Source organism: Prionailurus viverrinus, chromosome C2 (assembly GCF_022837055.1).
Source record: "Prionailurus viverrinus isolate Anna chromosome C2, UM_Priviv_1.0, whole genome shotgun sequence".
NCBI lineage: Eukaryota > Metazoa > Chordata > Mammalia > Carnivora > Felidae > Prionailurus > Prionailurus viverrinus.
This window is the reverse complement of record NC_062569.1, coordinates 11,347,093-11,368,907: the sequence shown is the minus strand read 5'-3', so window position 1 is coordinate 11,368,907 and position 21,815 is coordinate 11,347,093. Positions and strand designations below refer to the sequence as shown.

General features: G+C 52.3%; 1 protein-coding gene and 1 non-coding gene across 3 annotated transcripts in view; both read right to left on the bottom strand.

Annotated features, from left to right (window-relative positions):
- OSBPL10 (oxysterol binding protein like 10) overlaps positions 1-21,815 on the bottom strand; it is a 308,668-nt gene that overhangs the window by 6,597 nt on the left and 280,256 nt on the right. For both annotated transcript variants that reach the window (XM_047875215.1, XM_047875216.1), the window contains 2 exons: positions 12,978-13,455; positions 647-833 (listed from right to left, as the gene is read on the bottom strand). In XM_047875215.1, the coding sequence (XP_047731171.1) occupies positions 647-833; positions 12,978-13,455 (665 nt within the window). The remainder of the gene's footprint in view (positions 1-646; positions 834-12,977; positions 13,456-21,815) is intronic.
- On the bottom strand, positions 12,433-12,576 carry LOC125175931 (U4 spliceosomal RNA). Its single transcript, XR_007156070.1, has one exon. It is a non-coding gene; the product is annotated as a U4 spliceosomal RNA (small nuclear RNA).

The window sequence follows — 21,815 nt, the reverse complement described above, 5'->3', positions numbered from 1 at the left end:
CTTGCAAGCCAGCGCATGTGGCTCCAAAACAGCCACCAAAGGCATCCACTTTCCCAGGTGACACCTGGCATCCTCACATGAACCATACAGAACACTTTCCAAGAAAAAGGGCAAAGATTGGAGCTTGCCTATATGATGCTCTAGGACTGTGGCAATAAAAACATCTTAATGCTTCCCTCAAACAGCAGACTTTTCCTTCAATTTCTTTGCATCAGGCTTCCCTAGCTACTAAAAGAAGTAGCCCTGATCTGAGATGATACAGGATTCAGGATTATTTAATGGATCCAACTGAACATGAAATGAACTCTCAGGCAGTGTCTAAGCTCACAGATGGAACTGCTTCAGAGCAGAGAAACAGACTGTGGCCCAGGAAGGGAAAGGTTATTATTACAAATGGAAGCACTTCCTATTCTGCTGGTGTGTGTTGTGAATATATCGCCAAAGGATTTCACTGTAAGTGTAGAGTGGGAAGGGCTCAAAAAACCACCGTGTTGAGGGGCGAAAAGAAGAGTGCCTCTTTTAAAAAAGGGTCTTTCAGCTTTATCTTGATTTCCAACTCATCCCATGGCTGGAACCCAAGCTTCTAACGGAGGAAAGAAAGGGTATTGTGATAAGGCAAAGACAAAGGCTTCCTGGCGCCTCCTACCTGTGGACTTTCCCTCCGTAAAAAGGCTTTGTGTGGAATATCACTGTCGCTGAGTACCCAGTCTTGGCACAGCTGATGCTGACTTTGCCTCCAAGCTCCACCCATGGGATGGTGAGAATAGACCGAGCATAGGCACTGGGCAGGGTGAACACGTACTCCTCCCCGTGTTCCAGGAGCCTCAGCACACCTCCAGGGAGAGAGGAGGAGAGTCAGACACACAAGAAAAGGGCAGTTAGGGATCAAAAGATATAAAGATGAGAAACCAAACAGCTTCCTGCAACAGACATCTTGTCTCCCATTTCTGCAAAGGTAAGCCACTCCCTGGCCACTTATTTATCTCATAACCCTGCGGGGGGGGGGGGGGGGGGGGGGGCACAGACGCTGTCCAAGGTGCTGAAAACACAACGGTGAATAGACCCACTTTCTTCCTTCAAGGAGAACAAAAAGGTGGACATTAATTGCCAATCCAGCACAAAACTAACTTCATAAGGCAGGAGAGAGAAGTGCCCGGTGCCATGGAGACCTTCGGCAGGGGTTGACCTGGAAACAGAATTCTCACTAAGGAAGGGACGTTTGGGCCGGGGAAGAGTTGAGAAGGTAAAGAGAGGAAGGAAATATTCCAGGCAGAGGGAAGAGTGCAGTGCAAAAGTGCTGTGGTGGGAAGGAGCCTGGTGAGCAGGAAAGGGCTTGAGGGAAGGGCCCATGTGCAGAAAGAAAGGGAATAGGTACAGGTGTACAGACTGGCCAACTCAGCAGACCTTCTTTTCAACTTTGAAATAGCATGTAAATGAGTTTTACCTTTTCCTGAGAGCAAGACACCTTCGTGGTTCACATGAAATTAGAGAACTCAGACCATACACTGCTCTCAACCTGAGGCAGACACTAGCCACATGAGCAACCCACCTCTAGATCGTGGGTTCTCCGACCTCAGATCCACGCATTAGGGGTAGAAAGGTCTCAGTCCACTGGAACAGTGAAAAACTGTGTGGGTTTCCCTATTTTCTAGGGAAAGGGGCCATAGTGTTCATCAAGTCCCCGAAGGCTGACATGACCATCCTATAAACGCACTAACTCCCAGGACTGTTGCATAATTTACGTGCTGCACAAAGTGGCCACCAAGGGTTGAAATCCAGCCTGTTCTTTGGCCTGGCTGGCCAGGTGCCCACAGTGGAGGTGCAGCATCCCACTTTACTCCGAGGCCTGTACAGGCCGGCAGAGGCCCCAAGAACCAGGCTCCAGGCCAAGATCTGTTCTGTGTAAGGTACCTTCTCAGCATCCCACACTCCAGCCCTGGGGCTCAGCGACCTGTGCACGTCCTCACCACTCTGTCCCAGCTCATTCCCAGTCTGGCAATTATCAGGTGCACTGTGCATCTAAGGAAGGAAGGTGCTGTCCTTTGGCCACACATGGTCAGTGATGTCCCCTCCCTGGGCCCCCTGCTCCTCCACTGGAAAGAGTGAGGAGTGGTGTCAATGGTGCTCGTGTGTGTTGGCACTTTCTGGCTGCATTCCTGGGGGCCTCCCGACGACTCCATTTGGCAATAATTATCATTTTCAAATAAGGATGAGGAAATGGAAACTCAGGGTAAGTGATGTGGCTGGTCAGTACTTCCCTCTTAGGCTAGACAAGTATCTATATCAACTAGAGCTAAAATTTGTCCACTGAGACATGTGTTTCTCTCAGTATTGACGAGCTTGTCAGGGGGTCTGAGGAGAGATGGGACTTGAACATAGAGAGCAGTCATGCATGTGGAGTTTCTAAAGTCAATGTGGAGATGTATACAAGTATAATTCAACTTGCCCTTGAAAATTCCTTTAATTGGGGGTGCCTGGGTGGCTCAGCCAGATGAGCATGTGACTTTGGCTCAGGTCATGATCTCACGGTTTGTGGGTTCGAGCCCCACATCGGTCTCTGCACTGATAGCTCAGAGCCTGGAGCCTGCTTCAGATTCTGTGTCTCCCTCTCTCTGCGTCCCTCCTCTGTTCATGCTCTGTCTCTCCCTCTCTCTCTCTCTGTCTCTCTGTCTCTCAAAAATAAACAAACATTAAAAAAAAATTAAAAAAGAAAGAAAATTCCTGGAACCAGCAGCTTCACTCTCCATTAACTCCAGCAAAGTCAGTTCTGCCAACCCACATAAACAGAGACCTGGTCTGTAAATCCAGGGTGACACGCCCACACGTGTCTAGGGGTCTTGATCACTCCCAGAGTAGAGTCTGGATGCTCAAGAACGTGGGCAACTGCACGAGCTCAGACCATCAGGGAAAAACAGATTTGTGGGTCACTCATAATCCCGTGGACAGGACTGAAGGACAGATGTCACAGAGCATTTAAATCTCTTACCAGGAGTATAACTGATCGTATGTAACATAAACACACAAATAGCATGGCTCCAGTATACCAGATACACTGAACATCACAAGGGACCACCTTCTCCCCGCTTCTGCAACTGGCCTTAGCTCTCGTAACTGAATTAATGCATCTCCCTAAAAGTAAAGCGGCAGGCCATCGAATGCTCTCATGCGGACCCTTGTCCCTCCTCCTACCTGGCAGAGGGCAGACTGCTCCAGATGTCTCTCAGGGCCCTGCCCTGTGCACACATAGGGAGGGACACTGTGTCTGGCAAGAGAAGTACACTTTGCTATGTCCGTCCTCTTCTGATTCAAACCCTTGGAAGAAAATGGCCAGAACTGATAAGAGTTTTTGTTTCAGAGCCTACTTTGTGCCTGACTTCCTCAGATTCGGTTGCTTGAGAAGACAGCCTGGGGCAGGTGGAAAATCGCAGCTAATACCAGATACAGGTAGGACACCAACAGGCAAGAAGCACCTGGAGTGAAAGTCGGGAAGAGACAGGTCACCTCGGATTTCCCTCCCTGGCCCAGTTCTACCCGCAAGTTTCTGGTTCCTCCAGGGCCGGCCATTCTCACAGCCTCAGAGCCTGTGGCAGCTGGAGAGGACCCTGGGACCCTGCAGAAGAGGCTGCCAGTCCCCAGCCAGCCTGCCTCCCAGGACCCAGAGAAGAAGGCTCCTCGAGCCCCCATCCCTGCCCTCTGCTAATGGGCTGCTCGGTAGTCAACCCCTTCCAAGGTGGCCAATGTGCCCAACAGCACCACCGCACCTCTGATGGCTCTAGTGTCCCCGAGTGGTGAGTTCTTCCAGTCCATAGTCGGGAGTGTCCTGGAGGCTCTCACCCAGTTACACATCTTGCCATCAGCCTCTCTTCCGACAAGAACCACACACATCCATGAGTTCCTCCTGCTGCCTCCTCCTGGCCCCATTCACAAATATAAACTTTGTGATGTAGGACCATACAGCTCATATTTTCTTTACCACACACTTACATGGGGAATATGCCACGTTCTTCCTTAAAGACCTGCATGAGATCTCAGAGGGTCCTTCCACGTCCTCACTCAGCAGCCTGGCAACCTGAACCTCTCTGTGCCTCAGTTTCCTCATCTGTGACACAGGGATGATGGTATGCATACCTCACAAAGCTGTGGTGAGAAGGGGATTCTAGAAGCCCACTAAAAGCATCAGCCTGACACACAGCCAGAATCCCAGAAGCCTCATATCCTAGTTACTCCTCACTCTCCAGAGCCACTCTCTTGCTTGGTGACCTCGGAGCTCCATGTATTCCATTTGGGAATAAACAGCGAATCACAAAGTGGCAGCGGGTTATGGCACACGGGGGACGAAGAGATAGGTGGGAGGCATCTTCTTCCTCCTCCTCTTTAGAAAACGCTCCTGCAAACCTGAGGTTCACAGAAATCAGTGAGCCCCACGCTGAGCGGGTATGAAAGCACTGGGGGGCGGGGGTAGACCACACTCCTTAGCTCTTCTCTGAATGTCCATAAATGTGTGTGTTGCCATTAAATCACCTGCAATTATGCCTTCTCATTATGCTAACTCTTTTTTCAGGGCTGAATAGAAACAAAAAACAAACAAAATAACCCTGTCCTGGGGAACCCGGGTAGCTCAGTTGGTTTAGCATCTGACTCTTGGTTTACGGCTCAGGTCATGATCTCAGGGCTCCTGGGATCAAGCCCCACATCCGGCTCCAGCCTGACAGTGTGCAGCCTGCTTGAGATTCTCTCCCTCCCTCTCTCTCTCTGCCCCTCCCTTGCTCATGCTCTTTTTCTCTCTCAAAATAGATAAACTTAAAAAAAAACAAAAACAAAAGGCCTGTCCTTAATATAGAGAAAAGACTATATTAACACTAGACTTACAGATAGGCTTATTAAAGAACTTTCACTGATGAGCCTAAGGGCTGAGAGAAGCCAAAAAATGCCAAATAACCAATACTTCCACGCCGTGGTTCGTCTTCAAGCTGCAAGATGTTCATTTTAGATCCCACAAATTGATTTACCTAGAAACATAAGGCAAGATTTTCCAACTGATACATTTAAACTAATTTCACACCCGGTCTCAATCTGAGGAACCAAAATATTCCAGTAGGATGCCGCTTCTGGGAAGCACCGAATCAAAGAAAGTCACTCTGGGGAGCTGGTGGTCAGGCCCGATCATGTCGGCGCTCACAAGCACCGAGCCAACGTGTCACTTCTGTCGCTAGAACTGACTGCCTTTCCCTACAGACTCAATCAAGAAGCTGTGCCACGTTACTGGGCTCCAGCTCTGGAGTTTTGGGGGCAGCGGCCGCAAGAGCAGCTGAATGCACCTCGGCTCCCTCCCCCACAGCGCCAGCGGGGTGATGGGCAGAGGGGGGCGATAGGCAGAGAGGGGTGATGGGCACAGGGGAGCGATGGGCACAGGGGAGCGATGGGACAGGGGCCATGCTTCCCCAGGGACAGAGCCGCAGGACTGACTGAGCAGTGTCTCCGCTAGGGGCTCCGAGAGCCACAGCTGAGGGACCTGAGGGGGGGAGGCAGTCTCTGAGCTGCAGCCTAAGTGAATTCAAGTAGTAATAAAGCACTGCATGATGGCATTTTATTGTAGCCAAATATGGCACGGCCTAAAGGCAATACTTTAAAAGACAAGCCCGTGTGTTTACTTACATATAACACTTCCAGTAGACCCACCTAAGATCTCATTTTTATTGGAAAAAAAAATTTTTTTTAATGTTTATTTATCTTTGAGAGAGACAGAGAGAGAGAGCAGGGGAAGGGGCACAGAGAGAGGGAGACAGAGGATCCGAAGTGGGCTCCTTGCTGAGAGTAGAGCCCGACGCGGGGCTGGAACTCATGAACTGTGAGATCATGACCTGAGCCAAAGTCAGAGGCTCGAATGACTGAGCCACCCAGGTGCACCTTATTTTTAAAATAAGGGAATGGAAGGGCACCTGGGTGGCTCAGTCAGTTAAGCATTTCCACTCTTGGTTTCGGTTCAGGTCATGATTTCATAGTTCATAGGACTGAGCCCCACATTGGGCTCTGTGTTGACAGTGTGGAAGCTGCTTGGGATTCTCTTTCTCCCTCTCTCTCTGCCCTTCCCCAGTGCTCACTGCGCTTTCATTCTCTCTCTCTCTCTCTCCCCCTCCCCCCTCTCTCTCAAAATAAACATTAAAAAAATACTAGGGCACCTAGATGGCTCAGTCAGTTGAGCTTCTAACTTTGGCTCAGGTCACGATCTTGGTTTGTGAGTTCAAGCCCCACACTTGCTGCCCTCAGTGCAGATCCGGCTTCGGATGCTCTGTCCCCCTGCCTCTCTGACCTTCCTCTGCTTGTGTTCTCTCAAAAATAAATACTTAAAAATAAAATAAAATGAGGGAGATGAAAAAAACTGTTACTTCAAGCCCGATCAACAAGTTTAGGGAACGTGCTAGATCAATATAAAGAATCCGTGAGGAGGGGCACCAGCGTGGCTCAGTTGATTTCGGCTTAGATCACGATCTCATGGTTCATGAGCTCGAGCCCCGCACTGGGATCTGTGCTGGTGGTGTGGAGCCTGCTTGGGATTCTCTCTCTCCCTCTCTCTGCCCCTCCCCTGCTTGTGAGCTCTGGCTCTCTCTCTCTCTATTAAAAAAACAAATAAGTGAGGAAAAGTAAAACATCCTGACTCTCCACACCCACCCCCAACAAAGGGGCTCTGAGTATAGGAACTACAACCTTTTGCTCCGAAATGTGGAGACTCTTAGAAGTATTTTCTGGGAAAAACGAGGATCGTGGGTGTTATGGAGTGCACATTTAATTAATACAAAAGGGGGATGGATGTAGCTGCTTGAAAGGATTTAGGGAAACTTAAGGCCTCACAAGACTGAGCCAACGGTCCCCGGACCCTTCCCAGGTCCATCCACAGCGGGAATACACTGGGTGACCAGGAAGGGCTAGATCCAGGGAGGGCCCTTGTAGAGACTCTCTCTACATCCTTCTGAATTCAGCACTCCACCGAGAAGCTCTACGTAGACTTTCCAAGCAAGTAGACGTGGGAGCAGCACATTCTATTTCCGCTTCAGGGATGGCGAGGGCGTTAGGATTTCCCGCCCACGAAGAGCCTTGTCCAGTGCACCCACGGCTGTGCCAAGTGAATTAGAGGCCCCAGGCCCCATCGGCCACCTGTGGGGAACAGGGGAGTGAACCCCCTGAGACACCAGAGGCCTATGCTTTGACACACTGACACTCAACAGCCACCACCAGTAGAAGCAAGTGAAGATGTCTGTTCACCTCAGGGGGGAGGGTGGGGGGGCATCGCGGGGGTAGAAGGACCCACCGTTCTCAAGCGAAGTTCCGGAAGAGATGAACGGAGGCCACGTATTCTGCTGGGTGAAGCGAGGAGCCCCAGCAGCACACAGGACAGAGCGGGGGTAACAGAGAACGCAGGGGAGAGGGGAGCAGGATGTGCTGGGAGGGAGTGGGACGGCCACACGGCTCTACACCCCCGTCCTCACCACAGCCCACCCCTCAGGTGGATGGCTGGCAAGACATGGAGCTTCACAGACCAAAGAATTCCTCACTCACTAGATTTGCAAACCTCCACGTTTACGCAAAATTTCCAGATCTTCGTCCAATGTCAAGAATCCCTGCTTAGGGGCCCAGAGACTGGGGGGCCCCTGCCCTGTACTATTATTTAAGCATCTGTGGTTTTCCGCTGCCTCGACACACGGCAGCAGGCATTTCTGCGGAGCGCAGGGGAGTCCCCAGAAAGGAACCCGAATAGACTTTCTGTACCCGAAAATACGCTTATCCGAAGATACCATCGTCACTGAGCACTTACGCTGGCTAATCACAGACTCGACGTACGTGTGTGTAGAAGGGAGGAAGAGAAAAGTGACAACCCGTCTGTCTCCCTCTAGCTTTGCCCCATGCCCTCACCACTCCCACCCCGTCTGTTCTCACGGCGGCCCTGGGGAGGCTGCCAAAGCCACGTCCACCCTCCACGGACCCCCACCTCACTCAGGTAAAAGCCCGAGCCCTCCCACGCCCCCCTGCACAGCCCCCCAGTGATCGGGCCCCTCCTCCCTGACCTGTCCCCTGTGCCCCAGCCACAGAGCCTCCACGAAATTTCTAGAAGACCCCGGCCTCACGCTCCCGCTCCCGCCCAGGGCGTCCGAGCCTTCTGCTGTCTCTGCCTGGAGCACCCTTCCTCCAGCCATCCCCGTGGCTCCTCGCTCACGTCCTTTAAGCCCTTCCTCGAAGGCCACACCTTGTTGGGATCTGTTCTGTCGAACACGGCAGCACCCCCCCCCACCAGGCACCCCGCACCCTCTCACCCTGTCCTGCTCTGTCTCCTCGGTGCCAGTGAGCGGTCACACTGCACATTTCCCGCACGTGCCTCGTTTTCTGTGACGCGTGCACGGACGGTGGCTGAGGGCAGGGGCCTCTGTCCTGTCCCCGTCGCGGCCGCGTGCCCGGCACCACTTTTCACAAATGGACAGATGAACGGATCAATGAATGAACAGATCACGGCCTCTCTGAACCGCCCCCGTAAAGATAAGCAAGTAAACCCGCTTGAGACAGGTGGTCTACACACGCGGGCGGGAAGTGTGCACCGAAGGCGTGAACTGCCTCCACGCCCCACCTTCTCTAAACAAACGTGCTTCATCCTTGAATAATTCGTTCCATGGGAAATTCAGGATAAGGAAATGAAGCAGGACGAAATGAACCTCCTGAATACTGATTTTGGCTTCTAAATAAAAGGGAAAACTTCGCCAGTACCAACCTCGGGGCGCGGGGGGGGGGGGGGGGGGCTCTGGCAACCTGCGGAAACACAGAGCCCCCGAGAAGTCAAAACCAAGGTCGCCAAGGTCGACGCCACTCCCATTTCTCACTGCACGCCCAAGTGTGCAATCCGTGCAAACACAGGCCTCCCACGCGGGGTCCCCCGCAAGCCTGCACTGGGCTCCCTGCTCTCAGCAGCAGGGGCTCCCCTGTGGGCTGGGGCCCAAGCCCTCTGCTCACGGCGCTTGGGGAGCCCACGGCCCAGGGGGCCAACGCACCTCTGGGACCTGCCACGTGGCCTTAACCCAAACAGTCCTACGCGGGGGCAGCTCCCCGTCGCAGGCCATGGGGAGAGGTGAGAGTTGAGAGCGACAGTGATCGCTGCGACCCCAAGAAAGGCCTGTGAGGGAACACTGGATCTCGTTCCCTACCCCTCAGCCTCCGGAAGCACATCTGAGTCCAGTCTGTCTCCTCAGCTTCAGGGAGACAGGACTCTAGGGCCCTGGCTATGCCCCTGGAGGCACCCTTCTGCCACAGCTCCATCTGCTGCCCACTCCACCCCCTCTGTTTCTGGGCTGGTGGCCTCCGGTGACTCCCAGACCCCCCCCCCCCAATTCTGACTTCTAGTCCACAGATCAGAGGTGAGTCACTGACAAAAGGTCCCTGCCTCACGGAGAGGCCGGCACCCTCCTGCAACCCCCCTCGCCAGCTCGTGGTGACGGAGGGCGTGTACTGTGGGTGGCACACATGTGCCCTCGGGAAGTGGCTTCTCTGGGCTCCTCTTCTGTAAAGTGAGGCGCAGCTGGAAGGAAGCAGAAGCCCCCACGCTCACTCCTTTCACCCATCTCCGCCCCGGGGTCCCCTGCCATAGAGCTGGAAATGCAGGGGTTTGCAAGATGGACGAATCATCTCTGTTAAGCTCTAAGCTTCTGTGGTCCTGTCATCATCGGGAACAATTCCTTCTTAAGAAAGAAGACCACTTCCGACACCACTCCCTCTCTTGTGGCAGCCATCAAAGCTAGACAAACTAATCTCCTATAGGGACTGTCCTGATTGGAAAATGGCTGCAATGCCACGCTCCCACAAAAGAGCACGTCACGGGGAGAAGAACATTCATCATCAGCGGGTCGCCTGGTGCCTCAGTGGGTTAAGCGTCCGACTTCGGCTCAGGTCATGATCCTGTGGTTCGTGGATTCAGGCTCCGCATCGGGCTCTTTGCTAACAGAGCAGAGCCTGGAGCCTGCTTCAGATTCTGTGTCTCCCTCTCTCTCTGCCCCACCCCTGCTCACGCTCTGACTTTCTCAAAAATAACCATTAAAAAAGAAAAACCATTTATCATTGGTGTGACTTATTCAAAGTCCTTCCCCTCAACACATACAGCCCAACCCCATCTGAATCTTGGAGGAACTAGGTGGCCTAGGGTCATCCTGGTGACAAGTGAGTCCCTGGCCTCCTTCACAGATTGATTCTCCCTTTGGTGAATTTCTTGACCCTAACTGATCCTCGAAAGGAGGGTCCCATCAGCACAGTGCAGGTGGCTGAATATTGAGCCCATGCGCAGCGAGGACCCCCACGAAGGCCCGACATGGGTCCTGGGCTCCTCTGTGGGGGTCCTGGAGTTGCTGTCTCATCTACGCATGGAGGATAAGCAGTTCAGAGGGTGAGCCTACAGCCCAGCGACAGGACAGAGAGGCGGAACCCAAGAGTGGTTTGGGCCCTCACACAATAAATAAGGAAGTGTTGTTTGTACTTAGTGTCTCTGCTTCGGGTCCTCCCACCCTCTCTCAAATCTATTCCGATCAGATTTTCACGAGCACCATTCCACGGACAGCCCTTGTTCAGGTCACCAAATGAGCATCACAGGCCACCATCCAGTGGCCCGTCCTCGGTTCTCATCTTCCCAGAATGAATCGGCACCGTCTGCCTCAGCTGACCACTGTCTCCTCCCGGGAACCCTTTCTTAACCCAGCCTGCAGGAAACAAATCCCTGTCCCCTCTCCCTCTCAAGCCCCTCTTCTTCAGTCCCCCTGACCAATGCTCCTCACCTTTTGGGCCTCTTAGTGCTGCAGGACTGTGGGGATCAGGCTCCCTCCATAATCTCGTCAGGTGCCAGGACTTCAATCACAAGTTTCAACATCTGCTGGCCCCTCTCCTCAGAACTCCAGCCCGTGTCCACAACTGTCCACTCGGGCAGTCACTTGCATGTCCGAACCATAACGTGACCTCGCTGAGCTCCTGAACTCTTCCTCCAAATTAGTTTTCCTCCCAGCGACTCCACTCCTGGCCTCCCCAGCTAAGCAAACAGCTAGTCGGTCCTTCCAGGGCTCACCTTGAAAGCCTTGGTGTCACCTCTCAGACCCCACTTCCAACCCGAGGCAAATCCCTCTGGCTCTCTCTCCCTTAGAATACATCCAGACTTTTGGGGCACCTGGGTGGCTCCGTCAGTTGAGCATCTGACTTTGGCTCAGGTCACGATCTCGTGATTCGTGGGTTCGAGCCCCACATCGGGCTCTGTGCTGACAGCTCGGAGCCTGGAGCCTGCTTCAGATTCTGTGTCTCCCTCTCTCTCTGTCCCTCCCCACTAGTGCTTTCTCTCTTTCAAAAATAAACATCATATTTAAAAAAAAAAAAAAAAAGAATACATCCACACCTTCACCACATCTTACCTCCTCCACCATTTCCACCCTGGTCCAGGCCACCATCATCTCAGGCCTGGGTTATTATCATCATCTCCTAACTGGTCTCCTTGCTTCCACCTTTACTCCTCTTATGATCTATTTTCAACAGGCAGCTGGGACAACCTTGCTAAATGATGCGTCAGATCCTGGTATTCTGTCAAAACCCTTAACGGCTCTGCAGTTCACTTAGTGCAGGAGCCAACAACACTCCCCGCGAGGGCTGCTGAGGCCCTGCATGATCTGGCCTCAGTCACCACTCTGACCTCACCCCTGTTCCCTGCCTGCTCCAGCCCCATAAGCTGCCTGTCTTCCACATGCCAGGGGCCACCTTGCCTCTGGGCCTCTGTCTTGTTCTTCCCGCAGCGCACACCCTTCCCCCCGTGGCCAGATCATCAGCGAGGCCACCGGCTCCGGGGCTTTGTTCAAATGTCACCTTGTCCGTGAGGCCATCCCAGTCGCCATCCCATCCCCTCCTAAGGCTCCACTGCCCTCTCACCACTGCTCCCGGGTCCCTCCCCTGCTTTATACTTCTCCATAGTACTTAACACCTCCCAACACGGCCTACGTAATTTTATTTTCCAAGTAGAATAGAAGTAGGTAGAGTGGAAGGAAGCTTGACAAAGACAGAGATGTTTTGTGTGTGTCTGTTTTGTTCCTACAAGTATCCCCAGCTCTTAACGCAATGTCTGGCATAGCAGGTGCTCAATAAAAATGTCCTCAGTGAATGAAACGTATTCTTATCTCATGGGGTTCGGAAGGGCTTCTTAGGAGCCATGTGCTGCCTAAAGACTAAATTTTGTGGATTTTTTCTTTCCCTGAGAAGAGAGTCTCTAGCCTCAGAGTCTCAAAGGAATTTGTGGCTGAAAGAAGTCGAAGGACCAGGGGCACAGACATTTCAATTTAACAAGCATCATTACAGGTTTCTTCAAACAATGAAGAACTTCATGCACAGCTTATTTGCTAAAACAGGAACGTGCGATCCACAAGTGGCATGGTTACACTGCTCTTGCTTCAGAATCCCTAGCAGAATTCAGAGATTTGCCTTGGGAATGTTTAGGAGCGGTATTTGGGAAAAGTTTTCAATTAGCAATAATCGCGCCTCGGATAAACCTCATTGGCTACGATACTGCCACTGCGCAAAGCTTAGGAGCGGTATTTGGAAGAGGCAGCACTATTATCCCTACTGTCTGTGAGCCAAAACACAGGGGAGAACGAACAAAAATGTGTTTTCACAGGTTTGGTGCCAACTCTAAGATTCACTCAAAGCTGAAAATAAAAATATACGTAAGGCGCCCCCCCCCACCCCCCACGCATCACGTGTAAAGATTCAGGTGTGTCCCATCTAGCCCGTGACCTTGGCCCCACTGGGAAATTACCAGGCCCTGGTCCCAAAATAACAAAACCTATCCCTCTTTACCACCCAAGCACCCACTGACCCACAACTGCAAAACAAACTAAAAACAGGTCCGCACACAAAATCACCCTCAAGTATACAGACATCCCCACGGAAGAGCCGAGCTCCATCAAATGTACGACGTGGCTTACCTTCCCCTATCATGGAGACCCCCACGGACATGCCCATGAACTTGCTTTTGGTCCATATGTGAGTGTTGACGCACAGTCTCTTCTCCTTGCACTCACAGTAGAAGCAGGAGATGGGCGGGTGATGGGACACCTGCTCAGCCACGAACCTGAGTTTGTAGCTTTTGGAAGGGTCCTCGGCCATCGGGTGTCCGTGGCTAGCGGGAGAGTGGGGAGCAGTCCTCTTTGGCTGGACCCTGTCCTTGGGGACTTCCCAGGAGCAGTGAAACGTCTCACCGATGATGGGGTTATAGGGCTTCTTGGCCAAGGCCCCCTTGCGGCCCTCATGGAAGGCTGTGAGGTAATACTCCACAAAGCAAATGACTCTCTCCTCTGGCGTGGCTCCGGCAGTGATGGCCAGCAGCAGGTCCGGGTGCGCCATGAAGTCTGCATACATCTCCAGCAAGGATCGCTTCTCCAGGATGAACGTGGGAAGCACCACCTACATGCAGAAGGGGACAAAGTCAGACAGGAGTCCCTGTGACTGCATGAGAAAGGCTGCAGCCGCCATCCGCAAAGCCATCACGGCCTAAGCCAGGGAACGGTTTCTTTTGATTCGTGTACGAACGACAAGCCAGGGGAAATGACGTCAGAGAAATGAGACGTGGCCGCGGTGACGGCACATCACCCACCCACCGTCGCGGACAAGACGGTTCTGACAGGCCTTCCTCTCTGCTCCTCTGGACCTGAACAGCGGTCTCGGCCTCCCTCTCCACCACGGCCACGCAAAACCCTCTTTTACTCCTCGTTACTCAGACCCGTGAGGAAGAGAGCTCGGAAGGGCTTTTTTCTTTGCTTCCTGACATCGGGCACAACTAAGGGGGGTGCTCAGTGCCTCCCCACAAACATGGATACTGGGCACTTGTTGGCACCTCATCAAAGGGGGTCCAAGTAGACCAGCACATAGCATCCCTAAGAGTGGCTTCTGGAGACCTTGGTTGAAAGAGTAGTGCATAAATCCCGACACGGTCAAGGCAGAGCAGGTCTCTGGGAGGCAAGGCCAATTAGCAAGCAAATGTCCCGAGAGCTGTCGTGGAGCAGAGGGGCCATTTATGGAGGCTGCCGTGCAAGGCTGGGCCCGAAGAAGTAAGCGGAAGTTACAAAGAAGTGGGCTGGCACTTACTACGGAGTCTTCTGGTAAATGGACCGGCACGGCGGCCACTCCTGGGTCTGTTTTCAGCACCACTACTAAAGAGGAGGAGAGATCTGGATGGGGCGAGACAAAGAGACTCCTCCTTGATCCAAAATGGATCCAGGCGGTCACTCAGGTGCCCATACAGCCCCAGGGAGGAGGTCGGTCAAAGCAGATGAAGGACATTCTGAAACCGGTCTGGAAAGCAGATCACTCGTTACTATCACTGACATGCGGAACAGAGCAAGCCCGTCTCTCGTGCTCTACGGTGAACTTGACGTGACTTGGTTAGAAGGGTATCCGTATTCCACCCACGTGGCGGCCGGGCACAGCCCGGATGATCTCACGTTGTCCTCCTCGTAGGGAGTCACAGGATTTTGAAGCCAGAGGGCTGGCCATCGGCCATGGCTCCTCCCTGCGACTGGGGTGGGGAGCCACACCGGTTCAAGGCCACAGGGCGGGCTTACGCTCCCTCCTTACGTGACTGCGTCTGTCTTTCCTTCACATAGTACCCAGCTGAGAAAACACTCACTGACCACAAACAGCAGAAGGCTTACAGATCTGGCCCCCTGCCCCCCACCTCAGTGGGCTCAGATGCTTCCCAGCAAAAGAAGGAGATACAATGGAAGCGAGATGTCCCGAGAGGAAGAGACAGACGGGCAGACAGGAGATCAAAGCACAGAAATTTCAGTGGCAACCGGAGAAAGCCCAGCCCACTGAGGAAGTGACACTGGCATCTTTATTAAGGCTGCTCTTTCCTTCCACACTATGCCACAGGAAAGTTTATGTACACGCGTTAGGTAAAAAGCAGCCAGCTGGCAAGTTCGACACGTTACACAATCTCCGTGCCATAAAAAGACCCCAAATGGTACCATGTATTTCTTGGGGTCAGAACGGAGTGACTTTCACATCCTTTCCTCGGTAGCTTTCTGCTTTGCTCTTACGATATACTGGAAGAAAAAAACCATTATTTAGGAGATAGCTATGCAAATTAATGGCGATGTTCTCGTTTTCTTTCAGCCAAAACTTGATGAAATTGAGAATCTGGCTGCTGGAGGACCTGAGCTGGCCATACGAAAGTCCGTTCTGGCTCAGATGCCACCGGTATTACTTCCTGTGTCTTTTGTGGGGACAGGTCCTCCGTCTGCTCTTCCAGTGGGGCTCTCGGGGGACCAGGTAGCCGCACTCTCCCCGTGGCCTCCCTCCAGGCGGGTGACCAGTGGCAGAGTAAAGGGGAGGCAGAAGCTGCCCCAAACACTCATCGTCGCTCCCTCTCCTGCCCCCAGAGCTGCCCAAAGTCTCCCCCGGGAGCTCCGCCAGACAGCCTGTGCAGGGACTGGGGATTTTCGCAGCCTTGGAAAGACGCCCGATGAGGCCAAACCAACTAAAAAGGAAAAGAAGCCACAAATGTCTGCACCTCCAGGCCTTCCCCAAACGGCTCCATTTCCTGCCCGCTCCCTTCCCTGGCAGGACCCTGTGACCATGAGGGAACCGAGGAGGGAAAGGGCAGAATTACCAGGAGGGGGGTCAGCCCTGACAGACACAACTCCCGTGAAGGGGACTCCGCGTCCCTGACTTGCACCTTCCTCTGCACCTGTGGACTGGGGCTTCTCTGGCCACAATTTCAGCTCTGGACAAGGAGAATTCTCGCGTTTGTAGCCGAGATTGAAATTACAAGGAAAGAAGGGCGCCTGGGTGGCTCAGTAGGTTGAGCGTCCAACTTCGGCGGAGGTCATGATCTCGCAGTCCTTGGGTTCACGGTCCGTGTCAGGCCCTGTGCTGACAGCTCGGAGCCTGGAACCTGCTACGGATTCTGTGTCTCCCTCTCTCTCTGCCCGTCCCCTGCTCACGCCATCTCTCTCAAAAATAAATAAACATTAAAAAAAAAAAAGCAATTACAAGGAGAGAACTGCCCACAGTGGTTGCTCTCTCAGTATATACTTCTGAAAAGGGTGAGAATGTAAGGCAATTCTCCCAACTTAGCATTTCTGAACTCCGGGGGCTAAGGGGTTAAACCAAATCAATAGGAAAAAGAACTCCACTCATCACTCCAGATCACTTAACATCAGAACTGAAAGGGACCCTCAGGGTGACGGAGTCTAATGCCCTGGTCTCACAGGTGAGGGGACAGAGACGGGCAGTGGGGAGAGAAGGCACCACGCAGGAACCCTGGAGCTCCCAACTGCCACCCAAAGTTCTGCCCATTACCCGACACGTCACGATTATCTGCTTCGGGCCAACAGGAGCATTTTCTCTCCCTCAGTGGACTAGGGAGGTTAGAGTTCACTGGACAAACTGAGACCCCAAGCCACCTCATCTACTGTCATAAGCGGGGGGCAGGAAGTGGCACATGGGCCCCGCTCCCTAGTCCATTCTACTCTTCCCGGAATGACTGGGCAATCCACCCATCCAAAAACTATCGTGAGTGTTAATTACCACCAGGAGGGAGACCATCGGCAGTTAAGAAACGCAAGCAGAGCGCCCCCGCCTGGAAGAGTGCAGCTACGACTTCCTAACTGGCCTTCCAACTTTCTGTCAGGCCCACCTTGATTTCTTCTCCACACCATCACCAGACCCATCTCTAGAATCTCTACAAGAGATCAATGAAGTCCAGCCTGGCCCTCGCATCCCTCTAGTGGGACATTATCCCTCACTTTCTGCCCCCCGCCCTCCCCTTACAAATACCCGTTCCCCCCGCCCCACCCCGCACACTCAGTCCTCTTTCCCTTTTCTGCCCTCCTCCTGCCTTGTCTAAGTGACAGACTGGAACTCCGCTCAAGGGTGACCTCCTCTGCGGAGCTGTTTCTGACAGCCCCTGCTCCCGAGGCTAAACCAACAACCCCTCCTTCACACCCTCACCGCACCCCCACATGTCTCCCTCACGGCGTCGCCAATGCTCCTTGGGATGAAGAGCATTCCTGGGACAATCTGGGAAGTTTGTACCGTGGGCATACACGAAATAGTATTGCATCAACGTTCCACTTCCCGGGTGTGCCAAGTGCGACGCGTGGGAGAACGTCCTCGCTCTCGGGGGATACTCGGGGACAGAACCGTCACATCTGCCAACATACTCTGAAAACAGACATACGCTCATACACTCAGGTGGGTATATGGGGCTGCACAGCGAGAGAAGAGGAAGACAGAAGTCGAGAGAGTGGGAGAGAGGAGAGAAGGAAGAAGAAAGGCAAAGCAGCAAAATGTTAACAACCAGCAAACAGAGGTAAAGGTTACCTGAAGTCACCTGTACTACTTGTAGCATTCTCATAGACCGGAAAAGAGGCAAAAAGGCGGAGGGAAAAGAGAAAAGGCTCTACTGGGGATACAGGATCTGACAACTGATCCAAAAAGATTTTGTTTTTAATCTGAAAGAGAGAGAGCATGAACCGGGGAGAGGGGCAGGGGGAGAGAGAGAAGCTTAAGCAGACTCCATGCTCAGAGTGGATCCGGACGCGGGGCTCCATCCCACGACCCTGGGATCCTGACCTGAGCTGAAATCAAGAGTCGGCTGAGAAATCAAGAGTCGGATGCTCAACCAGCTGAGCCACTCAGGTGCCCCAGAACTTATCAATTTTCAGAGACAACCCTCCCAGAACTGCAGACTCAGGGAATGTGGTCTCCCAGGCAACAGCAAATCCAACCCACTAGGTATATAGTCTCTACTTGGAAATGATGCTGCTGCTTTGTCAGATCTGGAAAAAGCAGAATGCCTGGAAAGATGGAAGAGAATGGACTGGGAGTGGAATGACCATTTCTTCTTCTGTCGCCTATCGGTCTGTCTTTTCGGTGCTTTGCACAGAATATCAGATCAATGGCTTTCAAAACCAGCATCCTGAACGTCTTGGGCAGGGTAACATACTTTTCGTCAAAGCCGATTTCTAGCTCTCATACGATCTCCCTGCCTTGTGTGCGTGCCTTTGCAGATAAGTCACTTAATCATCTGTTCCTTGGGCAATGGACGCTGGAGGTACAGAGCCAAGAAGCGGTGAGTGCTAATTGGGCTGTCTGCCTCCAATGGAGACGTGAGTGATGGCCCAGCTGTTCAGACCGACAGCATCCAAATGGCTGAAATCCCTACTGCAGATTTATCGAGCCATCAATAAGGGCTGCCTTTTCTTCCATTAACATAATTAAGACAATGAACGACTCTGGGGAAAGAAAAAAAAAAAGCAAAGATCTGCATTCGGGACTCGGAAAACAATTAATTACGTTTAAAGTTGCATCAATCTAGAAGTAAGTAACTAATCTTCAGGTTGGGCTCTTAGAACTTTGAAGTAATTGATCGCCCATCGAGAAAGAGGGCCCCCAGAAAGAGTGAGAGTCCGTCCCTTCCCCCTAATACAGGAACACAGAAGGTTTCTGCAAAGCAAGGCCAAGGGCAGGTGCAATTTTCTCCAAAGAAACATCAGTTAACTTAATAACCTTGAGAATCATCTACAAAACACTCTGTCCGTAGACTGGCAGACCCACCCGGTGCAAACAAGCAGGCACAGAGAGGCTGAAACTACCCACCGAGATTGATCTGTGTACTCCTTTAAGGGGATGTACACAAAAATCCAAGCTTACAAAGTAAAGCCTACATAATTCGTACTGGCAAAGATTTCTTTACTTAGCCAACGGGATGCTCCCCTGGCTTTCCTTAAAGTGCCGGCTCCCTTCACATGATCTCACAGTGCTTGGAACATCGGGAAAGGCATTCGTTAAAACTTCGACTGGATGGGAAGAGTCTGAAATAAAATTTTACTTCTTCCAAGAAGATATTTACTACATAGAGGGCGAAGCATCTGCGAAAATCAACTCCTGTGTTCCCTCCGAGTCCCAGATGTTGGCTTGCGTGAGGGAATCGGAAGCCGCGAGCGGACGCTCATCTCCGGGCGGCTACCGTCATGTCTACTTGGGCAAGGTCATCTCTCCAAGACTCAATTCCTCTGCTGTAAAATGGGAGACATAAGAATACCAACCTTCTCGGTTTTTGTGAGGATTGCATGACAGTGCAAAGTCAGCCCAGTGCCCACCGAGCACATAGTGCAGGCTCATTCTGCTGGTGGCTGTTGTAAACAGCGATCATCTACTTCACCTAGAGACCCGGGGAAGCTAAGAACAGTGTGGATCAGACAAAAACTTGTCACAAAACATTTCAGTGACAAAGCTGAAGCCAAAGTCTCAATGACCAGAGCAACCCTTGGGACCGCCTCTGATGCTTCTGCAAACACCGAATTATCGGAGCAAAAGGAGAAGTAACGGTGTACAGCAGGGAAAGTATGGTAAGAGCGTATGAATGTTTCCAACTTAAGCCATATGTGGACCTCAAGCCAGGCACCGTGCTTTGGGCTTCACGTGCTCTTGTTCGATCTCCAGAATAACTGTGAGCAGATATGACAATTCCATTTTACAGATGAGAAAACTCCAGCCCAGAAAGGCCAAATAAATAGGGAGCCGGAATGAGAACCAGTTCTGCTGGGTCAAGGCCTGTGCTGGATCCCTCACTGCCCCCAGGAGGCCAGAAGGCTCGCCCTCACTCACAGGAAGTCTTCCTAGAAAAGCAGGGCTGATGAGCTCCTGCCAATAACATAGGAAGTGTGGGCAGGACACATGCTGCCTCCCTCCAGACACAGATTCACACCGACAGGAAGCCAGGTTACTGCTGGGTTTTCTACGAAAAGGCAAGCATCTCAGGACAGGAAGTGGGCTTTACTTGACAGCATATTAAAAACAAGATTTGGAGAGAAGAGCCAAAGGCATCGGGAAGTGGACGCAACACTTGCGGGAAGAGAACACCGAGTACCCACAGCTGCGCTGGGTTCAGCTCCAGGGTAAACCCAGGCCCTTCGGACCCTTCTCACAAAAGTCGCCCCCTCTGAAGGAGGAGCTCAAGCACAGCAACACTCATCTTTCTGCAAACATGACTGAACCTGGCAATGTAGCCAGGAGAAAACCCGAGGGTGCTTGGGTGGCTCAGTCGGTTGAGCGTCCGACTCTTGATTTCAGCTCAGATCACGGTCTCGTGGTTCATGAGCTCGAGCCCCCCATCGGGCTCTGTGCTGGGCGTGGAGCCTGCTTGGGATTCTCATCCTCGCTCCCTCCCTCTCCCTCTCTCCCACCACCCCTCCCCCACTCGCACGTGTGCGCTCTCAAAAAACCCCAAAAACCAAACAAAACAAAAAGGAGAAAACCTGTACATTCGAAGACGTCTACCATCTCATTATAGGATCCAGAAGCCTCCGAGAGACATGTGACCAGTCACAGCAGTCGAGGAGGGCCCTGACAATGTAGCAACTTGGTGGAAGGTCAGGCAGCCGTCGTAGACGACACGGCTGATGACAGTGCTCGCTTCCTCCCACGTGCCGGTGAGCACACGGCTGTTTGCTGTAGGGGGTCTGTTATACGCAGGGTCAACGGACTACACCGGTGCGCTAAATCACCAACTGGTTTTACAAATAGTTCTACCGGAACAATTCAAGCGATTCTTGGAGAATTGACCGAAGTCTAAGAACTGTGCGAGCAAGCTTCTCTCTCAAAGTGAGAACCCTGTCCACCATAACTGCTGGTGTAAGCAGAAAGTTAGGGGTCCCCGGAAAAATAAAAAGGAGACGTAGCTTTCTTGATATAAAAACAGTCGTTTTAGGCGCCCCCACTGCCACCTTGTGAAAGGAGGTAAGAACCAACAGCTGCTATTGGGCGAAGAAGAGACAGTCTTATCAGAGACAATAAATCAGTGGTAAATCTCCCAGTGCTGATTCAGAAGATGGACTTGATGCACATTCTTGAGTCATCTTTCCCCTGCCAGACCGAGTGGAGTCCGAGACCTAGGGATGCTGACCCTTGCCGGCCCCCCTGACCTTGACCTGAACTCTGTCACCTTAAGATGACTTCTGCCCCAATTCCACGCTGTATTCCCCACTGTGCAAGTCCCTTCGTGAATACGTATCACCCTTAGCTTTAAACTTCCCCCATTTTGTTGTTTAGGGAGACACTGCTTTGGGAAAGATCCCTGGTGTTCTCTTTTATCTGTTGCAAGTAAAATCCTTCTTCTTCCTCGTCTTTGGCTTGGCTGTCTTCTGGCTCGACACCCACGGAGAGGTGAGCCCAGTTTCAGGTAACAATGGGATATGCATCGTACATCTTCAGGGTCAGGGACCTCATCGCCTGAGGAGAGCCCAATCCTCCCTCTCTTTGCCTTGCACTTTTTAAGTTTTTTAAATTTATTTTTATTTAGAGAGGAGCGTGTGCACACGCACGAGCAGGGGACAGGTGGAGAGAGAGAGAATCCCCGGCAGATTCTGCACTGTCAGCGTGGAGTCCGATGCGGGGGTTGAACCCACAAACCGCGAGATCTGATGATGACCTGAGCCGAAACCAAGAGTCGGGACGCTTAACCGACTGAGCCACCCAGGCACCCCTACCTTGCACTATTTTAACCACAGTCGGTACCCTCAAAACTCCCACCTACTCTATGGAATCAGCTGTGCCATCAGGAAAGGTTCAAAACCCGCTGTTGGAGATGATCTCCCTCCCGCCTGATCCTGTAAAAGTGGGGTTTAGACTAACCACCCTCCTTCCCAGAGGAATCCCCGTAGGTCACAAATCGGCACACCCTAGACCTGGTTGCTATGCGTTACCTACATATCTCAGTTTGAAGCATTCCTCTCTCCACCCGTTACCCCTGAGGTCCC